General features: G+C 48.5%; 1 protein-coding gene and 1 non-coding gene across 9 annotated transcripts; one reads left to right on the top strand and one right to left on the bottom strand.

Moving 5' to 3' along the window:
• Positions 1 to 1,334: 1,334 nt before the first annotated feature.
• On the bottom strand, positions 1,335 to 1,416 carry TRNAS-CGA (transfer RNA serine (anticodon CGA)). The gene has a single exon. It is a non-coding gene; the product is annotated as a tRNA-Ser (tRNA).
• Positions 1,417 to 2,255: 839 nt separating this feature from the next.
• On the top strand, positions 2,256 to 23,130 carry SMARCC2 (SWI/SNF related BAF chromatin remodeling complex subunit C2). 8 transcript variants are annotated; one of them, XM_090273379.1, is made up of 29 exons: positions 2,256 to 2,404; positions 4,461 to 4,580; positions 5,215 to 5,300; positions 5,831 to 5,912; positions 6,009 to 6,101; positions 6,722 to 6,791; positions 7,018 to 7,087; positions 8,252 to 8,327; positions 8,492 to 8,623; positions 8,730 to 8,845; positions 9,193 to 9,317; positions 10,500 to 10,559; positions 10,721 to 10,758; positions 11,042 to 11,172; positions 11,446 to 11,517; positions 13,903 to 14,016; positions 14,425 to 14,578; positions 15,257 to 15,349; positions 15,617 to 15,733; positions 15,825 to 15,887; positions 16,209 to 16,467; positions 16,695 to 16,856; positions 17,358 to 17,422; positions 17,645 to 17,780; positions 17,860 to 18,026; positions 18,417 to 18,551; positions 19,521 to 19,902; positions 20,762 to 20,845; positions 21,723 to 23,130. In XM_090273379.1, exons 1-29 carry the CDS (start codon positions 2,294 to 2,296, stop codon positions 21,797 to 21,799), a joined length of 3,390 nt encoding a protein of 1,129 aa, XP_090129505.1. In that variant the 5' UTR covers positions 2,256 to 2,293; the 3' UTR covers positions 21,800 to 23,130. The 8 variants fall into 8 exon arrangements, with proteins under 8 accessions (XP_090129505.1, XP_090129501.1, XP_090129504.1 ...); XM_090273375.1 differs by having other exon boundaries at positions 20,762 to 21,184; XM_090273378.1 differs by having other exon boundaries at positions 15,614 to 15,733.
• The last annotated feature ends 18 nt before the right edge of the window (positions 23,131 to 23,148 follow it).

Raw genomic sequence — 23,148 nt, 5'->3', positions numbered from 1 at the left:
ACTAAAAGAATGCCAGTGAATGGAGGTAGGGACTATGGAAGAGTGGAGAGAGAAAAGAGACCAAAAGCAGCTATGGAAACGTTTAAGATCTCTGGCTACATATGCGTGCTTTAGTGCAGTTTCACATATAGTAACTCATGTAGTCCTCACAATTACCCCTATTTTCCAAATGAAAGCTCCAGCAAGTGGTGGGTCCAGCACTCAATCATGAGAAAAGTGGACAGATTTGAGACACAGTTGGGAGGTAGGATAAATATAATTTTTTAAAAAAATTAACTTTTGCAGATGTGTATCAAAGGAGACTCATTGCATGCAATCTAGTGAATGGTGGTGGTAGACTAATAGGTTCCAGCTGGAGTAATCAAGAACCTCAAAGAGGAGCAGTAAGAGTAAGAGTAAAAAGATGTGCAGGATGGAAAGTGATCACAGTGGGGGTGGGAAGGAGGCACTGGTGAGGGTGACTTTGGAAAGAACAGCCTAAGCAATGGTATGAATGTGGGAAACTCCAAAATATAAATGTGTGTAGGAAGCTCTATAAATTGCTTTCGAATCCCCTGTCTTCTGGGGATCCTTCTTGAAGAAGATGGTGTTGTGCAAGAAATGAAATGCAAAAAGAACGTCCTCTACAAGTATCCTAGATATTCCCCACACAATCAGAAACTGGGAGATAGGAAGAACTGGGTGAGGTGAGTACAGGTTAGTGATGGGATTAATTCCCTAGCTTGGTTAATACATGGAGAATTTAGACAGTACCTGAAACATAATGAGCATTCAATAAAAAGTGATAGTCATCTCCCCACACTAGCTTCAGCTAGATCTGCAGGGTTTGTTTACTCCCTCTAGCTCTGTGGTACTTGAGGTGCAGCTCCTCAAGGAAATCCAAATGAGAGAATGCCGTTTCCTGGATCTTCCTTTGTAATCCGACCCACAAGACATGACTTCTCTGGTCATGAAATCCAGAGGTACACTCTTTTCGTGGAAAATTCCAGTTTTGATTCTTATAGCACAACAGGCACCCATATTCCCAAACAAAACTTAACCCTTCTTCAAATCCTGTTATTCCCTCGTAAAAGCAAGAAACAATGTCAAAGCTCTGCTAGCAAACTTAAAGTTACAGAATTCTGAAAGTGCCTTCCTTGTATCCTTGCAGCCGATACGGTTGTTCATAATTAAGCTCCCGTGATCACCTCCCCCCCCCCCAATCCAGGGGTGAGAATTTCCTGCTTCTATTTCCGAGACAGAAAAGTAAGTACACGAAAAACACGTGAGAAAACAAGGGGCTCCCTTTACACGTCCTAAAGGAGGAGTAAAAAAAAAAAAAAAAAAAAGACAGCCGTCACGAACAGGATTCGAACCTGTGCGGGGAAACCCCATTGGATTTCGAGTCCAACGCCTTAACCACTCGGCCACCGTGACTTCCAAAAGTACGTTTCACTTTCCGCTTACAGAAGGGGTCCGCGTTTGGGGGAAGCCGGGCCCCAACCCCTATACGGACCCTGATACCCACCCCCCGGATTCCTTACCTCTTTTCATTGCCACTCAAAGGAAAAAAGTCGGGTGGACCGGGTGACCCAGAAAGGGAGGGTCACTCACCCGCTCAGCGAAGATTCAGGATCTCAATGAGCGCAAAGCTATTTAGGAAGCGATGGCGGGGCCTGCAAAGGAAACAATTGGAGGGAAGGGGCTGGGCCCGGAGGGTGGCGGCTAGAGGACTCCTCGGATTAAAGAGTGAGAAGGGGTGCTGGGACAAGGCGTTAGGGGTGAGGGAGACTCAGGAAGAGTTTAAACGGGGAACTCCTGGAGACAGATGAAAGAAAGGAACATCTTGGGGAAAGGGGTCTGGGGCTCCCTGGGATTAAGGGCTCCAGGTGTTAGGAATGGGCAAAGTGATGGCCACTGGGAGCTGGGGGCGCCTCGAGCGACGGGCGTCCCCTTGGCGTAGGATAGGGAGATGCCACTTCCCGGGCTGAGAGGCAGAAAAAAAAAAGAAGCAGCTTCGCGTCAGGTCCAGAGAGATCTCAGGAGAGTGCGTGCCCCGCCAGGAAGCGGCCACTTCTCCAAGGCTCCCGCTGCCGCCTCCGAGGAGGCCGCCAGGGTCGGTCCCGCACCCGGCGCTCCGCCGCCTCCGCGCCCGGTCGGCTTACCGGCAGGGGGCGCTACATGGGCCGGGGCCGGCTCAGGCGGCGGCCGCGGCGGCGGGAGGCGGGCGGAGGAGGTGGAGGAGGCGGGAGCTGAGCGGAGCGGGGCGGGCGGCGGCGGCGGCGGCGGCGGCGGCGGGCCCGAGCCCGAGAAGATGGCGGTGCGGAAGAAGGACGGCGGCCCCAACGTGAAGTACTACGAGGCCGCGGACACAGTGACCCAGTTCGACAACGTGCGGCTGTGGCTCGGCAAGAACTACAAGAAGGTACGCGGGCAGGGCCGCGCGGGGACCGGGGGCGGGACAAAGGGACCGGGGCCCTGTAGCGCTTCGGGAACCTGCCCGCCCTCCGGCGGCCCGCGGCCCCTGGTGCAGCCCCCAGCGCGCCCTCCGGCCCGCGCCCCTCCCCCAGCCTCTTACCGCACCCCCACCTCCGGCCTCGGATTCCAGCCCCCGCCCCCACTGCTGCGCCCTCTGCCCGGTGTTTTTTTCTATTCCCCTTGCGGGTCCCGGTGCCAGCAGCCCACCCTCCTCTAAGCCGTCGCCTTCCGGGCTTTTCCGGGAGAAGCTGCCGGGGTTGGACCGGGTGTCGACTGCCCCCACCCCCCAGCGTGGCCGACACAGTGCCCGCCAGAGCTTCTCCCGGAGCCAGGTACCAGCAGGGCTGAGGCCTCCCTAGTGCTTTGTGTACATTCAGAGAGAGATGATGAAGGCAGGAGGGTAAACAGCCACCGAGCAGGCTTTTGGCTGCTCCATCAGCCTGATAAAGGCCCCAACCCCGAGATCACCTGTCTCTACCGCTCGTCCCCCACCGCCGGCCTAGGGGCAGCGAAACCTCTTTGGTAGCCAGGATCTAGGAGTTGTTGGTAGCGACCTCTTCTCAAACCATTCCTCAGCTTTACAATGTAGTTACACCACCACCTGGCCTGGAATTGCCCTGGGTTTGGGTTCAGAGTCTGCGCCACTCTATACCTCTATCCCCCAACCCCATAACTGTTGATAGTAAGGTAGTGAACAAAGGGTTTAAGAAGCTTTACCTGTCTTTCCTATCGAACCTCTTCCTGGTGTTGTCTTTGTTTCTAGGCCTTGTTGAAAGGAACATCTTAACTATGGTTTTTCTCCGGAGAGAGTCAGCCTCTACTCACTCCCCCCAGAGAGGGGTTCTCTTTCTGACTTTCCCTCACCTCTCCTGTTCTTCCTGCTCAGCTTTGCAGCCAGTCAGAAGTGTAACGAGTGGTTTAGGAGAACGCCCCTCAGATTCTGGTTATAAGCCTGTTCCTGCTCTGGTCTCTGGGTCAGGATCCTGACAAACTGCTGCTGGGTCTGTGGCCTGTCTGTACCCCAGTGTGAGGTTCTGGTTCCCAGGCTTCTACCTTTGACCTTGTGGAAGGGAGATTAATCTAGGAGTTTAGTCTGGCTCTTGGGTGATTGACAGCCTGTGACCTGGTTCAACTTTCAAGCTCTTAGCTCTTTGTCATTTACCTTTTCCTTCAAGGATCTCTTTACACCTCCCACTGAGAGGAGGGGCTTTTCTCTGTGATTAGGGTTGAGGAAACAGGGGTCAAAAGGTAAAGAGAAAGTTAGCCTCCTGGACCAATTTAAAATTAGAACAGAAAGCAAGGATGCTAGGTAGCAATGCTAGGAAATGTTTAAGAATGCCCCAAGTTATACTTGTCTCAGCTAAGGTTTCCTCAGAAAAGACAGACGTCTTGCTCTTTCCACCAGGCTGGGTAGTAGCTGGTCCTTGCCATCTAGGAGGGCCTGCGAAGATATTTGTGCCCTGTCCTCGCAGAAGCAGAACACACAAGCGCACTCTGCCCAAGCTTACTCTCTCTGTCTGCTTGCCCTACCTCACTTCCTTGCACCTTTCTTATTAAGCCACTTTTTAGGGGGAATCTTGGCCTTCCACCGAGTTACCTCAAGGAATTCAGTGCTGTCTCACTTAGAGCCTTAAAGGTATTGCTTCCACGGCCTGAACTCAATGAACCTTCAGAATTTTACAACCCTCAGGGTAGATCCTACCCTCAGGCTAGGTCCTGTAACTCCACTATCAGGGTGTAGCTGAGGAAGAATAGGAATCCTTCTTGTCCCCAGCACCCACCACTGACAGCCTGGGCTGAGGGCAGCAGAATTGCAACTTTCAGGTGAGAGGTGGAGAGGGCCTCCCTTCTGCCATTTTCTTTATAGAAACTAGGTATATCGGGGAAGAAGACACAATTTTCTCTGCCTCAGATGTTTCCAGAGCTCCTGGGGAGGAAATAGGGAAGTGGTGGACAATTTATCTGGGGTCTTTTTTTTTCTTTCTTTCTCTCTATTTCCCCAGTATATACAAGCTGAACCACCCACCAACAAGTCCCTGTCTAGCCTGGTTGTACAGTTGCTACAATTTCAGGAAGAAGTTTTTGGCAAACATGTCAGCAATGCACCGCTCACTAAACTGCCGGTGAGTGCAAAAGCAAGGAGGAATCCTCGAAACTGGAGAGGAAGCTGTTTTTTGTTTTGTTTTGTTTTTTTTATAAACTTCGTAATTTTTGAAATTTGGAGTAATTTTTTACTATCCCTATCTCTGGTCGGGGCATTGCTGCCTTGACCTAGTCCCCAATTTACCATTCCCTTTGTCTTAGTAATACTTTGTGCAACAGGTTATTTCAGAGTGTGTGAGCTTGGTGCATGAAGCTCTCATGCCTTAGTTAAAAAGATATGAGATTTGGATTTGCACATCCTTGTGTTCAAATCCTGGCTCTGCCACTTGGTGTCTCTGTGACTTTGACAAGCAATTTAAACGTTTTACATCTTGGTTCCTTCACCTCTAAATGGGATTAATATACCTACATTGTAGGGTTTCTGTAATGGTCAGTGAGGTAACCTTAGTAAGTGCTTGGCACAAAGTAGGGCTTTGTGAATGTTGGTTTCTTTTTCTCCCCTCTTCTGGGCCACGTGATACAATGGCACAGGGGTTAAAGAATTACGGCTTTGAGAGGGAGATCACTTCAGCATGGGCTTTTGTTAAAGGACTGAGTAACAAGAGAATTTAGGATGTAACTCTTACATACGTCTTCCCTGTCTCAATTTTATAGATCAAATGTTTCCTAGATTTCAAAGCAGGAGGCTCCCTCTGCCACATACTTGCAGCTGCCTATAAATTCAAGAGTGACCAGGGATGGTGAGATAACTTCTCTATGCTTCTTACCTTTAGAGGGAACTTCCCCCCCTCTGATTCCTTGGGGTTTTTCTGGGGTAGCAGAGCTTAGGTAGACATTCTTATGAGTCTCTGACTTTGCTAGGTCAGTGGGCCTGACTTGCTCGGTCAGAAGAATGGCTGAGAGTCAGAGCCAAAATAGTCTTCAAGAATGAGTGAGGGGTGGGGGTGAGCAATGGGGGGAAAAGTGGGACAACTGTAATAGAAAAAATTAATTAATTTTAAAAAAAGAAAGAGTGAATGAGTATGTGTGTGTGCATCAGTGTGTGTATTGTAAAGGAAAAGGGATTCTTAGGTTGGCATTTCAAGCTTTGCTTTATTCTTTGGGCTAAATACAAAGTGAGTTGAGATCAGTGAACCCCAGATCCTAGGTGATTTTGGCAACAGCTCTGAGCAGGATTGCCTCCTGGTTTCCCATGTTGAAAACTCACATACCCTAACCTCATAACCAGACTTGAACTATACCACTCACTAGATTATTGCCTCTTCACAAGGCGGCGTTACGACTTCCAGAATCCATCACGTATGGACCGCAACGTGGAAATGTTCATGACCATTGAGAAGTCCTTGGTTCAGGTACTAGCCAAGAACCTCCCCATCCATCTTCCTTCCCTCAGTAGGAATCCAAAACACCCCTCCCCCATAATCTCATTCCATTTCTTATCCCCACAGAATAATTGCTTGTCTCGACCAAACATTTTTCTGTGCCCAGAAATTGAACCCAAACTGCTAGGAAAACTAAAGGACATTATCAAGAGACACCAGGTGAGTGGATGGGTCAGGAGAAGTTTTGGAAACTCCATGACTCTTTTCCTGATGTTTTCTGTTCAACAAATAGCCCCGAGGGGCCAAGTTTTCTACTGCAGAGGTGCCTCTACCTACTCATAAAATGACTAGACTTGAAGCCTTGAGCCACTCTTTTTGTCTCCTCCTCCCATTTCCCAGTCTTGGCAGGTTCAGATCACTGTTCCTAGAGACTATCTTGGTCTGCAGGGAGTAACATCTATTTCCACTGAGCTAGAAATTACCAGATTTCAGGGAAATGAAGTCTTAGCTCTTTGGAACTCTAGAATAACAAGCAGATGTCATTGCAAGAGATACACAGTCAACTTTACATTTCCCATGTGTAGATTATTTATTCAGAGGGATCATCTGTAGCAATTTTTAATTCTTTGACTTTTCTCCATTGTTAGCATAGTCCCAGCTATTTCCCTCTGTCACTCAGCTTGTATGTGCCTAGTAGAGAGTACAAACTAACTTTAATACTATTTTGAGTGAAATATGATTAGGAAGGCAGATTTGTGGTTAAGTCTTACTTTGGTTTATTTATGCCCATGAATAATTTAAAGGGGACCATATTTTCTTGCTGTTTTTGTGCTATCCAGGGAACGGTCACTGAGGATAAGAACAATGCTTCCCACGTTGTGTATCCTGTCCCAGGGAACCTGGAAGAAGGTGAGACCTGGCTTTTCCTGGCCACTGCAGTGAATGGCTTGGACTAGGAGGTGGAGGACTGTTGAGATCCCATGTGGTGCCTGGGCTTCTCTCCTCTCAACCCTAAATCCTCCTATCATCTTACATTCCTATTTCCAGGTCCTCTGCCGCAACAGGAGTTGTATACAGAGTTACTTTTTTGTACCCCATTAGCTTATACCTCTCCCTGCTCTGTCTCTATCCCCAGAGGAATGGGTACGACCCGTCATGAAGAGGGATAAGCAGGTTCTTCTGCACTGGGGCTATTATCCTGACAGGTGAGGATGGGTTCCTGAGGCAGGTGTACATACAAGAGCCAGACTGAAAAGTGCTAGACCATCTGGCAAAGCAGCAAGGAGTGATATGGGGGAGCTCTTTGGGGGGTTTTATTTTTTACTTTATTATCTTTTGGGGTTATTTTTAAGTTTGTTAATTTGTTCTCTTCCCTCCTGTTGTGTGAATCCTCTGTCTTGGGGGAGATTTGTACTTATTGAACAAGGCTTAGGCTAAAAGGATTGAGGCTTCATGTGTGAAATGGTTATCCCAGTATAATTTTTTTTTAAGAAGACTTATTTATTTTTAAGGAGAGGAGAAGACAGGGAGAAAGAGAGAGAGAAACATCAATGTGTGGTTACCTCTCGCACACCCCCTACTGGGGACCTGGCCCACAACCCAGGCATGTGCCCTGACTAGGAATCGAACTGACAGCCCTTTGGTTTGCAGGCCAGCACTCAAGCCACTGAGCCACACCAGCCAGGACCCCAGTATAATTTTTGATTAATAACTATTAGAAACAATGTCTAATGGTGGGAAAATGTTTTAGCCAATTTGTATGTCTACTCAGGGGGCTGTTATCAGTCTTGCAACTTATAGAAGTGACATGCATAATTGATAGATGAATATTAACTGCACAAAGTAGGATATGAAGTAACTCAAGTGTCATTTCAATTATTTAAAAACAAAATCAGCCTTGGCTGGTGTGGCTCAGTGGATTGAGCTCCAGCCTGCGAACCAAAGGGTCTCTAGTTCAATTCCCAGTCAGGGCACATGCCTGGGTTGCTGGTCAGTTCCCCAGTTTGGGGCGTGTGAGAGGCAACTTATAGATGTTTCACACATTGTTTCTCTCCCTCTCTTTCTCCCTCCTTCCCCCTCTTTCTAAAAATAAATAAAATATTTTTTAAAAAATCATACAGAAAAGAGTAACTGGAAAAAAACATATACTGAATGTCACAAGTAGTTGTGTTAGCATGATTCTTTTTTATTTTTGAAATATTTTGTAATTGTTTTTATTACATTGTACTGAAAAGAATCTCAGTGGTAACTAGAAAAATAGTTATACCAAGAAAATAACCCAATAACCCAATATTTTTTGTATGTGGAAAAGGTAAAATCCTGCAACTCTAACTCATTGATTCTGCTTCATGCTGAATTTCCCATGGCAGTTACGACACATGGATCCCAGCCAGTGAAATTGAAGCTTCAGTGGAAGATGCTCCAACTCCTGAGAAACCTAGGAAGGTGAGCTTTTCTTGTCCCCGCTGCCCCAAGAAGACTGCCAGGATCAGACCACTCTTTGGAAGTGAAGCAGCAGCTTCAATGCCCTGGGCTTTTCTGTTAAGAACCCCCAGACAGAGCTGTGGCTCCTAGGCCTCTTTGCAGCACCATCTGCCTTTGTGCTTTAGGTTCATGCAAAGTGGATCTTGGACACAGACACCTTCAATGAATGGATGAATGAGGAAGACTATGAAGTAAATGATGATAAAACCCCTGTCTCTCGTCGAAAGAAGATTTCAGCCAAGACATTGACAGATGAGGTGAAAATTCCTCTTCTTTCTTTCTTGAGCCCTTAGCATAAGTTTTGGAACAAGTCTTCACTGGAGATTTTTTGGCTGATATTTCTTCCAATTCTCCAACCTGCAGGTGAACAGCCCAGATTCAGATCGACGGGACAAGAAGGGGGGCAACTATAAGAAGAGGAAGCGCTCCCCCTCTCCTTCACCAACCCCAGAAGCTAAGAAGAAAAATGCTAAGAAAGGGTATACCAGCCCCTAATCTGCCCCCAGCTTCCCTGTTCTCTCCACACTATGTTGAAGCAAAGGACAAATCCCTTCCTATAACCCTCTGACCCTGTCCTACTGAAGGAGGGAAGATGAGGTCTTCTTTAGCTGCCCAGTTCTAGTCCCAGCCGCTAGTAAACTCAAAGAGAGCTTTATCCCCAAATTAAATCCTTGGCCACTTCCCATTACTCGGAGGTGATTGGTTAATGTTTTTGCTCAGTTCTGCCCTTGGGATTCTCTCTTGCTTCCCTTCCCTTGAACTTCAGCTTCCAGGAACTCTTTGTCTAAGGATGACTGGATTCCCTTTTACTTTCCTTCCTTCCTAGTCCCTCAACACCTTACACCAAGTCCAAGCGTGGCCACAGAGAAGAGGAGCAAGAAGACCTAACAAAAGACATGGATGAGCCCTCACCGGTCCCCAATGTAGAAGAAGTGACATTGCCCAAAACAGGTATGGGCCAGGCCTAGCTCCTGGGCCTGCCTGACCTGCCCCTGCTCCGTCAAACCCCCTGAATGGGCTGATTTCCTAGGCCCAGCTCCAGGTCTGGATGATCTTTCCATCCCTGTGGACAGTCCTCTAACTTCACACCTCTTACTGAGCTCTGCACTGTGCTTTGTGCCTAACAGTAGTTGTCTCTGTGCTCTTTTTGATTTTGCATCCCCAGTAGTAAAATATATCTAAGAAATTACACACCTGAACTGTTATACCACTATTTTAGGAACATTATAAAACACATCTAACATCTAAAAATGGGAAAATGTAAAGGATACGATTGAAAAACAAATGTAAAGAGAAGTTCAGATAATTCTCTGCCTATACTCTAGCGGACCATCTTGTGTGTCCTATGTGAGGACTCCACTGTGGAGACTGCTACTCTCTTTTTTAAATAATTTTTTTATATTTTATTTATTTATTTTTAGAAGGGAAGAGAGAGAGAGAAACAGCCATCAGTTCCCTCTCACATGCCCCCAACCAGGGACCTGGCCCACAGCCCTGACTGAAAATCGAACCGGCAACCTTTTAGTTCATAGGCCAGCACTCAATCCACTGAGCCACACCAGCCAGGACTAGAGACCACTATTCAGTACTGGTTACAATCTGTGTTCTACAGACTAGCCCCAAATATATTTCAGGAGTGGGGGAAAGAGAGCCACTGAGAGAGAGAAGTTCTGGCTCCCATCCCCTAATCAATCAGAGCAACTCTCTTTTATCTGTGTTTTCTCCTGAGTTTTCATGTATGAATTCCATTGAGGAAAGTGTCCTTTGCTTTCAAAAAGATTTGAGATCCAACCACTGCTCTACAGAGTGATTTGGTCAGACTCTGTCTCAGTTCATTAAGAACTTACACACAGATGAACGTAAGGGCCTATGAAAGACAAGAATGACTTATAAATTCCATAGAATAGAAGATGCTTCTCTGTAGGAAAAACGTTAAATGAATTTTTGGTTGGAGAAGGTGGAAAAGTGCCAAGTGAATTTCAAACCCTAGAATGATTGTGACTGGAGGAAGTGACTACATTTTGTGACCAAGTGGAGAAAGTTTTTGGAGAAAGCTCTCTAGAACTTAAGAGCAGAGAGGAAAGGGCCTGATGTAAGCAGAACCTGTCTGATGAAATGACTCTCTCTCGGCAGTCAACACTAAGAAGGACTCAGAGTCGGCCCCAGTTAAAGGAGGCACCATGACCGACTTGGGTAAGGCGGGAACCTCGGGGCACAGCCGTCCAAACCCGACCGGGGGCGGGAGGGTCGGCCTCCACCTTCCCCCAGCTTGCTGGGGCCTCTCAGAAAGTAGAACTCCTTCTCCTTGGCTGCTCAGGAGGCTTCAGCCTTCTATCTTGGTGTCTCTCTTTCAGATGAACAGGAAGATGAAAGCATGGAGACCACGGGCAAGGTGGAGCCAGTTTAGAGAGGCCCTACCTCTCTATGTGATTCTGATTTGTGATTATAAAGCTCCCTCTGATTATAAAGCTCCCTCTGCCCAGAACTTGCCCTGCCCAGATTTTTCCCACGCTAACCTAATTCTACCGATTGATCAAAACTGATCCTTTTCAAGACCTGAGGCCCATCACTGTTTGTTCCCACACCCATCTTTAGTGCCCACATTCCTAGGGCGTAGGAGAAGCAAGGGGGGCAAAATGAGAATGCTGAGTGTGCAGCAGCCTCCATACTTGTAGGATGAGGATGAGAACAGTACGGGGAACAAGGGGGAGCAGACCAAGAACCCGGACCTGCATGAGGACAATGTGACTGAGCAGACCCACCACATCATCATTCCGAGCTATGCAGCCTGGTTTGATTATAATAGGTATTGTTGCTCCACCTTCTCACGAAGTTCTTATCTCCGAGCCTTCTGGGGTCAACGTGTTTTTCCTCTTCCTGCCTTTGAATAAGTTTTTTCTTCCTCTGCCAGATAGACCAGGGTACACATCAGTTTTAGTGGAGCCCTGGTCTATCTCCCCAAGTATCTAATTCCTGCTATCTCCAAATGTTTGCCCACCCCACCTTCTAGGCTTTTCCTCTCTCAGGGGCTCCCATCTCTCCACAATGCCTTCTGAATTCACTCTGGCTTCTGTTACAGCGTTCATGCCATTGAGCGGAGGGCTCTCCCCGAGTTCTTCAACGGCAAGAACAAGTCCAAGACTCCAGAAATGTAAGGAAATCTCAGCTCATGAGTCTCTTTCTCCCCCTGTCCCCGTTCAGTCTTCCTGATCCAGCAACATCCAGTCTAGAAAACATTTCTTGAGCTCCTTGCATGAGCCAGGCACTTGTGCAAGGCTTACCAAGATGTGATCTTTGCCCCCCAGGCAGCCCCCCGCCCAGCTGTGGCTGTGGTAGTTTGCTCTCTAGAATTTGCCCAGTGGCCGTACTTATATGCTCCTCTGTGTAAAACAAGTACCTGCTCCAGCTCCTCCATTTCTTCTAACAGGGTATAGAGCCTTTCAATCCATAATTAGTGATGTTATCCAAAATGCAAATATCCCTAGCAAAAGTAATAGCTTTGACTAAAATGTAAGTGATTAATATCAGGCTGGTCACTGAGAGTAGGTTTTAATAGAAAAAATGAGGAAAATGTATTAAGACCCAAGTCTGTGAATTAAGGGATGGAGAGGGCTCTCCGGAGAGAGGTGTTAGGTAAAGTGAGGGCTTGGGGCTCAGAAGTCTTCATCTCCTTCTGGGTATTGCCTCAGGCCAAACCAGCTTGGCTTTGGATGAGACTTGGCAAACTTTTCTAGTTAGGGATGCTCTAGGATCAATATCATGATGAGATATTGAGACAGGGCTGAGCCAAGGTTCCCTGAGAACCCAATGAGCTTGCTTCCCAGCTGTTCCGTGGCTTCCTTTCTCTGGGGCCCTCTTCCCGTCCTAGGGAATTTCTTCTCCTGTAGTTTGGTATGCTTCTCTCCTCCTCTTCCTGGGGAAGGCCATGTGTGTGAGGGAGCCTTGCTCTTGCCGGGGGAAAAGGAAGTAGTGACAGGTGACATGAGTTTAGCATGATTTGCAGGCAGGGTTGGGACTAGAACTATTATACACTTTGCACTCTTTTTAAAAAAAATAGTTATATGTTTTATTTTTTGATCTGGAGATAAACCAGATTCACTGGGAAGAGAGAATTACAGATTTTTTAAAAAAAGAAAACCTCACCTGAGGACATGTATATTGATTTGAGAGAGAGAGAACATTGATATGAGAGAGAAAAATTGATCAGTTCCTCTCACATGCCCCAACCGGGGACCGAACCCATGACCTTTCGGTTTGTAGAATGATACCCCAACCACATAGCCACACTGGCCAGGGCAGAATCTTATATATTTTAGATCTGGAAGATGCTTATAAGTTGTATAGTACTAATGACATTAAAAACTAAAAAACTTGAAGCCTGTCAAGATGACGTGACTGGCAAAGAAGTGGCACAAATCTATTTGCTGGTGGCATTTGGTGGATTTGAAATCATGTTTCCTAACCTACCCTTTGCACTCTTGGTATAAAATAGTAAATGATGATAATTACCTACATTTATTTATTGAGAGCTTATTGTCTCCCAGGCAGTATCCTAAGCGCCCTACATACATTGACAATTTTCCGCATCATCTTCACGGGAAAGTTCTATTATTATCTCCAGTTTACTGATTAGGAAACTGAGGTATAGAGTAGTTATTTACTTGCTTAAGGTCACATAGGTAGTAAGTAGTAAAACCAAGATCTGAATCCTTTAGTCTGGGTCATGGTCTCAAATTTTATACTATACCACACAACACCTACCATTTTTTGAGCTCCTACAACGTGCCTGGCACTGTGAAGATCTTCACAGACCTTTCTAATCCTCACAGACACTCCATTTTATATATGAGGAACCTGAGAGGCAAAAATTTAAGTAACTTGCCTGAGGCTATGCTGGTAGAACTGGGATTTGAACTTAGATCTTTCCATGTTTAAAACATATTCTTTGCCCTGGTCGGTGTGGCTCAGAGCATTATTCTGTGACCAAAGGATTGTGGTGCCTCATCAGGGCACATACCTAGGTTGCAGGTTCAGTCCTCGTCCAAGTGTGTGCCATGCCCAGTCTAGGTGCATCAAGAGCTGTCGATGTTTCTCTCCCTTCCTCACTTCCTTCCTCTCTTTCTAAAAGCAATGAAAAAATGTCCTCAGGTGAGGATAAAAACCAAATGTATTCTTTGTGCTATCTCATGCTGACTAGTTGGATACATGGATATAGACATCCCTTTAATATCTGCATTTGGAAATAAGAGCTCCTGTTTTTACCTTTTGATTCCTTACTTAAAAGTTGGAGGAATCATCCCCAGATGCAGCCAAGGATATAATTCACTTAACTAAAATCCCCATCGAGGAGAAAGTCAACAATGTTTGAACCCCTGGTGTCTAGCACATAGTAAACTCACATTATTTAGAGTCAAATGGTCCACTTTTCTTTGTTGCCCAGAAGGAGCCATTATCTCCCTTATTATTTTTTCTACCCTTCAGCCCTCAATAGACATTTATTTTTCTTCCTCCATTGTTCATCTCTCCTTCTTCTAAGCTACCTGGCCTATCGAAACTTCATGATCGACACTTACCGACTGAACCCCCAAGAGTATCTCACCTCCACCGCCTGCCGCAGGAACCTGGCGGGTGATGTCTGTGCCATCATGAGGTGGGTTTTGCCTCTGAGAGGAGAGGGATATGTCAGGGTGTCTTCGCACAGCTATCTCTTGGCAGAACTAGAGATGCCAGCAAGGAACATGGGGGAACGGGCAGAAAAAAAAGCTGTAGAGAAAAGTGAAGTTCAGTTCGGGGTATGTGGGACTTGAGGGGATGGCAGTGGCACTCTTTGTTGTGGGGAGGAGAGGAGAAAGCATGGCTGTGGTTGAAGGATTCAGGTTCGATTTTACTAGCTGTCCAGAAAGAGATGTGTTAGGAGGAGAGGTTTCCCAGGGAGCAGACTGAGCAGAGAGAAGAGGGCTAGGGAGAGGGAGCTCTAGGGCTAGGGAGGAGAGCCCCCGGCTCTCCTCCTCATGCACCCTTCTGGCTGTCCGGTGACCCTGCCCCTCTCTCCTCACAGGGTCCATGCCTTCCTGGAACAGTGGGGTCTTATAAACTACCAGGTGGATGCTGAGAGTCGACCAACACCGATGGGGCCTCCACCCACTTCTCACTTCCATGTCTTGGCAGACACGCCCTCAGGGCTAGTGCCTCTGCAGCCCAAGACCCCACAGGTAGGGTGAGGGGCTGTGGGGACAGGGTGGGGGGTAAGTAAAATTGGGCTTCTTTGGGCTTTTCTTTTTCTGTTTTTTTAGGGTATGGTTCAGAAGTGTTTTGAGGCTTCTTCCTTTTCCATAGGATGCAAAGGGTGACAGGAATCAGCCCTGGGTGTTTAGCAACCTCTCTCAGTCTCTGTACCTCAGACTGCGAGGACCTACTAAGGCAGAAGAGATGCTCCTTGTCCTCAAGGAGCAGACAGACTAATATAGGGGATGGAACAGACAGAGAAAAATGGCTTAAAATTCAGTTGCGTGGATCTTTTTAACTTTGTCATGCTTCCAACATTTTTTCATTTTATTCTCATAATTATTATCACTTCATTTTTCCACTTCCATTTCATAAATTATAAAAATTAAGAGGAGAAAGTTTATGTGGCTTGCCCAAGGTCACTGAGTACTAAATCTAGGATTAGAACCTAATTTCCCAGCTCCTAAGAGAATCTGTAAAGATATATGTGAATACAAATGGCTATCATGCCGATTACAGTCCTAATTAATCATTAAGGGAACACGGAACAGTGGTGTGAGTGCCCCTAGAGCTTGTGGGCCACCCAGCATTTGGTCTTGAGGCCTCTAGGGCCTTGGCCTGGTGTTCCCTGCCCAGCCTCCATGACGTCAAGCTCTGTCCCCCAGGGCCGCCAGGTTGATGCTGATACCAAGGCTGGGCGCAAGGGCAAAGAGCTGGATGACCTGGTGCCAGAGACCGCTAAGGGCAAGCCAGAGCTGGTAGGTGGGGTGTAGACCCTGCTGGGTTCTTATCTGCCCCTTTACTGGGGGACCCCTGCCGGGGAAGAAGAGGCGTGAGAGCAGAGGAGCTACAGCAGTGAGGGAGGAAGCCCCGCCCAGGGGTACCAAGGCTTTGGGAAGGAAGCTCCTTCTGTCTCTCTCTCTCTGTCTCTGTCTCTGCCTCTCTCTCTCTCTCTCTCTCTGTCTCTGCCCCAGCTCCTGGTGGTCATTTTTACTCACCTCTTTCTATCCCTCAACAAATAGCAGACCTCTGCATCCCAACAAATGCTCAACTTCCCTGACAAAGGCAAAGAGAAACCGACAGACATGCAGAACTTTGGGCTACGCACAGACATGTATACAAAGAAGAACGTTCCCTCCAAGGTACAGAGGTGTGGGGTGACTCGCGCCAGAGTGCCTCCTCCACTGCTCAGAGGTTACAGGCCCCTCTGACTCACCTGTGTTTCCCGTGCAGAGCAAAGCTGCGGCCAGTGCCACACGAGAGTGGACAGAACAGGAGACCCTGCTCCTTCTGGAGGTAATTGGGGCAGAGAAAACAGACGTCTACAAAAACAGGAGTGGCCAGGGTGCCAGGCGCACTCATGAGTGGGGCCAGCGTGATCTTGCCCTCAGACCCTCTCCTTCCCAATGCCTGTTGCACTTGCCCCAGGGAACAACTCCAGGCCAGAGAGCTGGGCCATTTCCTTAACTCCATATCCTTTCTTAGCGCTATTTGAAGTTCCCCTTGGATACCACAAACAGAGCTTTGAAGCCAGCTCCCCTTGGTTAAGATGGGGGGAGTAGACCTTCAAGGAAAGTGGCCAAGTGAGTCAAGTTGTGTCTCCACCACCACTACCAGGCACTGGAAATGTACAAAGACGACTGGAACAAAGTATCAGAGCATGTGGGGAGCCGCACACAGGACGAGTGCATCTTGCATTTTCTTCGTCTTCCCATTGAAGACCCATACCTGGAAGACTCGGAGGCTTCTCTGGGACCCCTGGCCTACCAGCCCATCCCCTTCAGTCAGTCAGGCAACCCCGTTATGAGCACTGTTGCCTTCCTGGCCTCTGTCGTGGATCCTCGAGTCGCCTCTGCTGCTGCGAAGTCGGCTCTCGGTAATGTGGAGGGGTCCTGGCCTTCTTGGTTTGCATTTGAAGGACTGGTTACTCAGACGTGAGACCCCCTCAAGTTTGGCTGCCCTGCTGGCCTTCTCTTCTGCTGGCATCAGCTCAGGCACCTGTTTAGCTCCATGCTATTGTGGGTGAAGAGATGGGCTTTCACTGGGGTGGCCAGAACTGCCTACTTTCCCCCACTCCAGTCTCACTCTCTCTGGATCTTGCAGAGGAGTTCTCCAAAATGAAGGAAGAGGTACCCACAGCCTTGGTAGAAGCCCATGTTCGGAAAGTGGAAGAAGCAGCCAAAGTGACAGGCAAGGCAGACCCAGCCTTTGGTCTGGAAAGTAGTGGTATTGCCGGAACCACCTCTGATGAGCCTGAAAGGATTGGTAAGTCTGGCAAGTTCCCAGATTCATCCCCTTCCACCCAGTCTGAGCCACGTGGTCTCCCTCTGCCATCCCTGCCTCGGTTGGCCTCAAAGCATAAGGTGAATGGAAGATTGGCCCTGGCTGGTGTGGCTTAGTGGATCGAGTGCCAGCCTGTGAACCAGAAGGTCACTGGTTCGATTCCCAGTCAGGGCACGTGCCTGGGTTGCAGGCCAGGTCACCAGTTCGGGGCGTGCAAGAGGCAACCACACATTGATGTTTCTCTCCCTCTCTCCCTCCCTTTCTCTCTCTAAAATAAATAAATAAATAAATGAAATCTTAAAAAAAAAAAAATGAATGGGAGCTTGGTGGGGTTTTTATTTTTCCCAGGACTTTACCTTAGGTACTGTGGTTCCCTATTGGTCCTCTCACTAAGATTTTGGCTAGGAAAAGGGGCTATGGGAAAAGTATTGTAGAGACAGACTCTGTGTCAGCCATTTCCCATTTCTTCTTCTGATGGCCCAGAGGAGAGCGGGACTGACGAGGCACGGGTGGAGGGCCAGGCTGCTGAGGAGAAGAAGGAGCCCAAGGTACAGTGTGGGATTGACCTGGGCCAGGAGGGTGGAGGGCCAGGCGTGGCACCATGGTGATGGGGAGCTGGCTTAGTCCAGCTCAGGCAGGCGAGGGCTGGGCTTCTCCTGGAGCCAGACTACCTCCAAAGTAAGAGGTGTAAATTCATTATCCAGTCTGTACCCTTTGTGTGAGAACCAGTCACCCTCATATCCTCTACTCTTCTTTCGCTGGGATTCCAGGAACCCCGAGAAGGAGTTGGGGCTGTAGAGGAAGAAGCAAAGGAGAAGACCAGTGAGGCTCCCAAGAAGGATGAAGAGAAAGGGAAAGAAGGTGACAGTGAGAAGGAGTCAGAGAAGAGTGATGGGGACCCCATAGGTGAGCCTCCCAGCATGGTGGCTGAAATCCAGGGGCAAGAAGGGAGGCTGTGGGACTAACAACCCTATTCCTGGCCCAGTTGACCCTGAGAAAGAGAAGGAACCAAAGGAGGGGCAGGAGGAAGTGCTGAAGGAAGTGGTGGAGTCAGAGGGAGAAAGGAAGACCAAGGTGGAGAGGGACATCGGTGAGGGCAATCTCTCTACCGCTGCTGCCGCTGCCCTGGCTGCTGCCGCCGTGAAGGCCAAGGTGAGGGCCGGCGACCCAGGAGACCTCAGGAAGGAGATGCCCCCTTCTCGGATCTCACTTTACCTGGAGGAAATCCTTCCTTGCTCATCCCTTAAATAATGCTGCCCATTTCTTTTTCCTTTTGATTCTGAGAGGGAGAGTTGGCCATCGCTGCTGTAGGCTTTCTTAAACTTTTACCACTCTGATTATTTGACCTTCTCCAATTCGTTGGCACACTTTATTTTTCTTTATGTTCTTTTAAAAATATCAAGCCTATGTCACTCTCTGGGTTGTGACCACAGCAAGTTCTTAAAACGTGCTGGAGTCTGCCCTGCTTTTCTCTGCCCTGGAGTGTCTTCCACTGGGCCATCCCGCTGACGTGACCGCCACCCCCCACCCCCCCTTCCCTAGCACTTGGCTGCCGTTGAGGAGAGGAAGATCAAGTCTCTGGTGGCTCTGCTGGTGGAGACTCAGATGAAAAAGCTGGAGATCAAACTTCGGCATTTTGAGGAGCTGGAGACGATCATGGACCGTGAGCGAGAAGCAGTGAGTCATGTCCCCTGGGGGGGTCAGCAGAGCCCAGGGACCCCACTTGATGCTGAGCTGTGCCTTTATTGAGGTTGGGGCAGCAGGAGGGGGAGCAGCAGGGCAGAGAGCCTGAGACGGGCGGGTTCCCAAAGCAGAAGGGAGCAGCCTAAGCCAGAGCCGGAGGCACCAGCCCCAGGCAGTTAAGGATAGGTGGTCCACAGAATGTCAGTTCCTCCATGGAGCAGAGATTCTAGTTCTTTTTTGATTGGTGCATCTCCAGGCCTTGGACAGTGCTTGGCCCATAGTAGACTCAATAAGTATTTGTTGAGTGATTGAATGGATCTGAGGCATGTTGAGAGGGTAGAGGCTTCAGATCCAGGAGATAAACTGGAAAGGAGATGGGTTGGACAAGGTATGGACTACTTTGTCTTTGAAAAGTTGTAAAAAGAAATAGAAGGCAGGGCCTCTACCCTCCGAGAACTTACAATTTAATTAGATTATGGAGACTCCAAAAACAGTTAATGCTTAAACTATCTGACAAATTGAAATTAAGAGATTTCAAACCAAGTATATAAATCCTGACGAGATAATAGAATAAAGGCCAAAAGCTCAGAGGCTAGTGAGTTGTTCTGGGATAATTCCTTAAGAATGGTGATGAGTTTTTAGCCAGTGTTTTACGGAAGAAAAGAACATGAGCTGATAAGAGGATTGATAAGGGTTTTCCAATTAAACTACAAAGCTTTGGAGCGGAAACGAGCAAGAGAGCTACCCCCAGATTAACTCCATTGCAATGAGAGACCGTGTGGGCAGCCAGAAGTTGGGAAGCGGGGGCGGAGACGAGGACGTCCAAGCACATAGTTCAGATTTGATGTGGGGAACCATCAGAACGAGAGGCTGGGTTTTTCTGAAGACAAAGCAGGGGGCAAGGTGTTCGCCTTCGGATCTTCTGAATGCCAATAACAGTACTAACTAACTTGGCACTGGCAGCTGGAGTATCAGAGGCAGCAGCTCCTGGCCGACAGGCAGGCATTTCACATGGAGCAACTGAAGTACGCGGAGATGAGGGCTCGGCAGCAGCACTTCCAACAAATGCACCAACAGCAGCAGCAGCCACCTCCAGCCCTGCCCCCAGGCTCCCAGCCTATCCCACCTTCAGGCGCTGCTGGGCCCCCCACGGTCCATGGCTTGGCTATGGCTCCGGCCTCTGTGGCCCCTGCCCCTCCTGGCAGCGGGGCCCCTCCTGGAAGCTTGGGCCCCTCTGAACAGATTGGGCAGGCAGGGTCAACTGCAGGGCCACAGCAGCAGCAACCAGCTGGAGCCCCCCAGCCTGGGGCAGTCCCACCAGGGGTACCACCCCCTGGACCCCATGGTAAGTGATGGGTTCTTGAACTCTTGCTAACTAGAGGGATCCAGGTGAGCGTTTCAGGTCCCCTCAAGGGGATACATGATAGTATTGGGGGTAGAATTGGCCTCATTTCTACTGATGGACCCACCTCTGTTACATCCCTAAGCCAGCAGGGATCTCTCCCCAAACCCAGATCTCTGGAATTTTGCTCCAAGAATTTACCACTAATTCCAGTGTCAGGAGAAGGGAAGGTGCTGCCTAGGAGTGGCTAGATTGTCCTCCCTGTAAAAGTGAGCTGACATGGCCAGTTCCTTAACGTCACATCCAATCTGTGTTCACACGATCCAAGTGTCCTATGAAATGTTTTACAGCTTGCATCCAGAGCCAAACAAAGTCCATGTTGGTGAATGCTTCTTAAATTTTGTAAACCACAGGTTCTCCCTCAGCTCTTGCAACGATGTTGAAGAAACCAGATAGTTCTATATATAGTTCCCTATCAGAATTCCTCTTCACCAGTGTTTCCTATGAAGTAGTTTTGAGATCTAGGGGCTTAATAGCTTTATAACTTTATTTTAAATATCAGAATTGACTGATTCCTCAGAAGCATGAGTGAATAATGTAATTTAGGTGACAATTTTAGTGTGAGGTTGGAGGAGTGTTCCCATTAAATATAAAGCAGCAGTAGCATCATTAACTTCTGAGAGAATCAGTGAAAGGAAGTAGCCTTTGAGTCATTTACTGAGATTCAGGGTGCAGAGAAGTCTGCTTTGGGTATAGGTAGGGGATAAATACCAAAGAATTTGCACAGAAAAATACAAAATTATTTAAATAAAGTGAGTTGATAAATGAGATTTTCTAATTGATTTCCCATCTTTATTTCCAGGCCCCTCACCGTTCCCCAACCAACAAACTCCTCCCTCAATGATGCCAGGGGCAGTGCCAGGCAGCGGGCACCCAGGCGTGGCGGGTAATGCTCCTTTGGGTTTGCCTTTTGGCATGCCGCCTCCTCCTCCTGCTCCATCCATCATCCCATTTGGTAGCCTAGCCGACTCCATCAGTATTAACCTTCCCCCTCCTCCTAACCTGCATGGGCATCACCACCAACTCCCGTTCGCCCCGGGCACTCTCCCCACACCTAACTTGCCTGTGTCCATGGCGAACCCTCTACATCCTAACCTGCCGGCGGCCACCACCATGCCATCTTCCTTGCCTCTCGGGCCGGGGCTCGGATCCGCCGCAGCCCAGAGCCCTGCCATTGTGGCAGCTGTTCAGGGCAACCTCCTGCCCAGTGCCAGCCCACTGCCAGGTGAGAAGGGTCCTGGAGGGGAGAAGCGGGGGGGGGGGGGGTGTCCACATGGAGGGATGGAGGGCAGGTGGGCAAGGGCTCAGGTACCTTTTGAGCGCTCTGATAAAAAGAGAATACAGAAGGAAGGGCCTGTCTGGCTGTCCTCCACCATTCCCCAGCCTGGCAGCTGCCACATCTGGGATGACGTTGGGGCCTTTCACTGGTGGGTCACGGAGGAGTCCTATGGCACAGAGCATCTCAGTTGTAAACTTGAAAAACAGCTACCTGGTTGCATGATGATTGGCATCCCCTTTGCTTGTCCCCATCACACTCCAGTGCCCCATTCAGAGTTTCCTTGGGGGCAGGAGGATGATTTGGGGTCTTTCAGTTTCCCAGTGTGAGGTGGGAGAGGGTGTTGGGAAAAGGAAGGTGTACATTGAGGGCACCTCATTCATGTACCCACCCATTGCATGCCAGTCCGGTTCTGTTTGTCCGTGGTGGCCTGGCTCTGGAGCCCTGTCTCCTCACTCTGGCTGATTCATCTTCCCTTTCTCCACAGACCCAGGCACCCCCCTGCCTCCAGACCCCACAGCCCCGAGCCCAGGCACGGTCACCCCTGTGCCACCTCCACAGTGAGGAGCCAGCCAGACATCTTTCTCCCTCACCCCCCCATGGAGATCAAGGTTCCAGGAACAGCCCTCCCCCAACCACTGGGACCCTTCCCCCGCCTGGAGAGTTCATCACTACGTAAGGAAAGCTCTTCCTGCCCCCTCCAAAGCCCCCACCATGCCTGTCAGGGGCATGCAGTTTTATATCGGATTATTCAAGGACTTCTGTTTAAGAGATCTTTCTGATGTCTGGGAGAGAGGATAGGATTGAGGATGCTGCCCTCAAAGGAAGGGCTGGGGCAAGGTGTTTATTATACAAGGTTCTAATTAACTGCTTCTCAAGGTATACCCCCTCAGAACTACTGCATTTTTTTAATGGATAAAAAAAAAAAAAAAAAAAAAAAAATTAAGCTCTTTTAAAGGAGATACATCTTTTTTTTTTTTAAGTACATTGGAACTCCCTCCACCAACTAAAAAAGAAAAATGCAGTTTTTACATTTTTTTGGAGGAGGGAGGTGACAATTTTAGGAAAAGGGAATGAACGTTCCAGAGAGAGCTCTGGGGCTAGAACAGGTTGCAGAGCCTGTCCCCTTCAGCCGCTCGTTAGTGACTAAGTCAAGTCAGAACCCACCTCAGTCACCCCACGCCATTTATTCCTGCTGATCTGCTGCTTCCTCAGTGTGGGTGTTTTTAGACCACCCCAGCTCAGCCAGTGACCCCTTTCCCTCCCGATGTCAGGTCTGTGTTTCTGAGTCACCAACGTAGTTGATGTCAGCGTGTATTTGGTGGGGAAATGTGTTTTGGGGGATTCCTTTGGTAGGTAATGGAGGACGACAGGGCCCTGGGGCTCCTCGTCCTCCCTGGCCTCTTATCAGCAGCTCCTAGGAGACATAGCGAGGGCATCTAGAAGAGGGTGGAAAGTTTTAAAAACCTGAAATTTTTTAAAAGCACTTAAGCACCTCCTTCTTATGACTCAGTGGTCATCCCCATAACCTCTTCCCTTCTCCACCAAGACCATCAGAACGTTGACTGGTAGTTAGGGGTTCCCTGGGATTTGGAGAGTGGGGTGGGGGTGCCCAAGCTAGGGTAGCACTGACCACCCCCTGCTTGTAGCTGAGCTCCCCAGATTCCAGTGCCTCACACACCAGCTCTCCCCACTTCATCCTTGATGTGAAGGCAGATGTGATTCCAGGCTCTTCATCAGTTCCCAGTCCCTCCCACCAGGTCCTTTGTTCCTCATGTTCCCGTGTTTCTTTTCCTCTGCGTCTTAGCACCTTCCTTCTGGTCAAAAGTTTTCTGTAAATTTTCTCTTTTTTTCTTTCTTTTTCTTTTTTATAAATTAATTTGCTTTCAGTTTTATCTTGTGGATGCCTTGTG

Source organism: Furipterus horrens, unplaced genomic scaffold (assembly GCF_987537825.1).
Source record: "Furipterus horrens unplaced genomic scaffold, mFurHor1.1.pri manual_scaffold_4, whole genome shotgun sequence".
In the NCBI taxonomy this organism is placed as follows: domain Eukaryota; kingdom Metazoa; phylum Chordata; class Mammalia; order Chiroptera; family Furipteridae; genus Furipterus; species Furipterus horrens.
The sequence above is the reverse complement of the archived record's forward strand: the minus strand, read 5'-3'. Positions and strand labels throughout refer to the sequence as shown.

Bases quoted from the DNA above. Each gene is read 5' to 3' on its own strand.
- SMARCC2 (XM_090273373.1), top strand. From the start codon at position 2,294: ATGGCGGTGCGGAAGAAGGACGGCGGCCCCAACGTGAAGTACTACGAG. The intron at 10,560-10,720 runs GTAAGGCGGGAA...TCTCTCTTTCAG, and splicing joins AGGCACCATGACCGACTTGG to ATGAACAGGAAGATGAAAGC. The intron at 14,017-14,424 runs GTGGGTTTTGCC...CTCTCCTCACAG, and splicing joins GATGTCTGTGCCATCATGAG to GGTCCATGCCTTCCTGGAAC.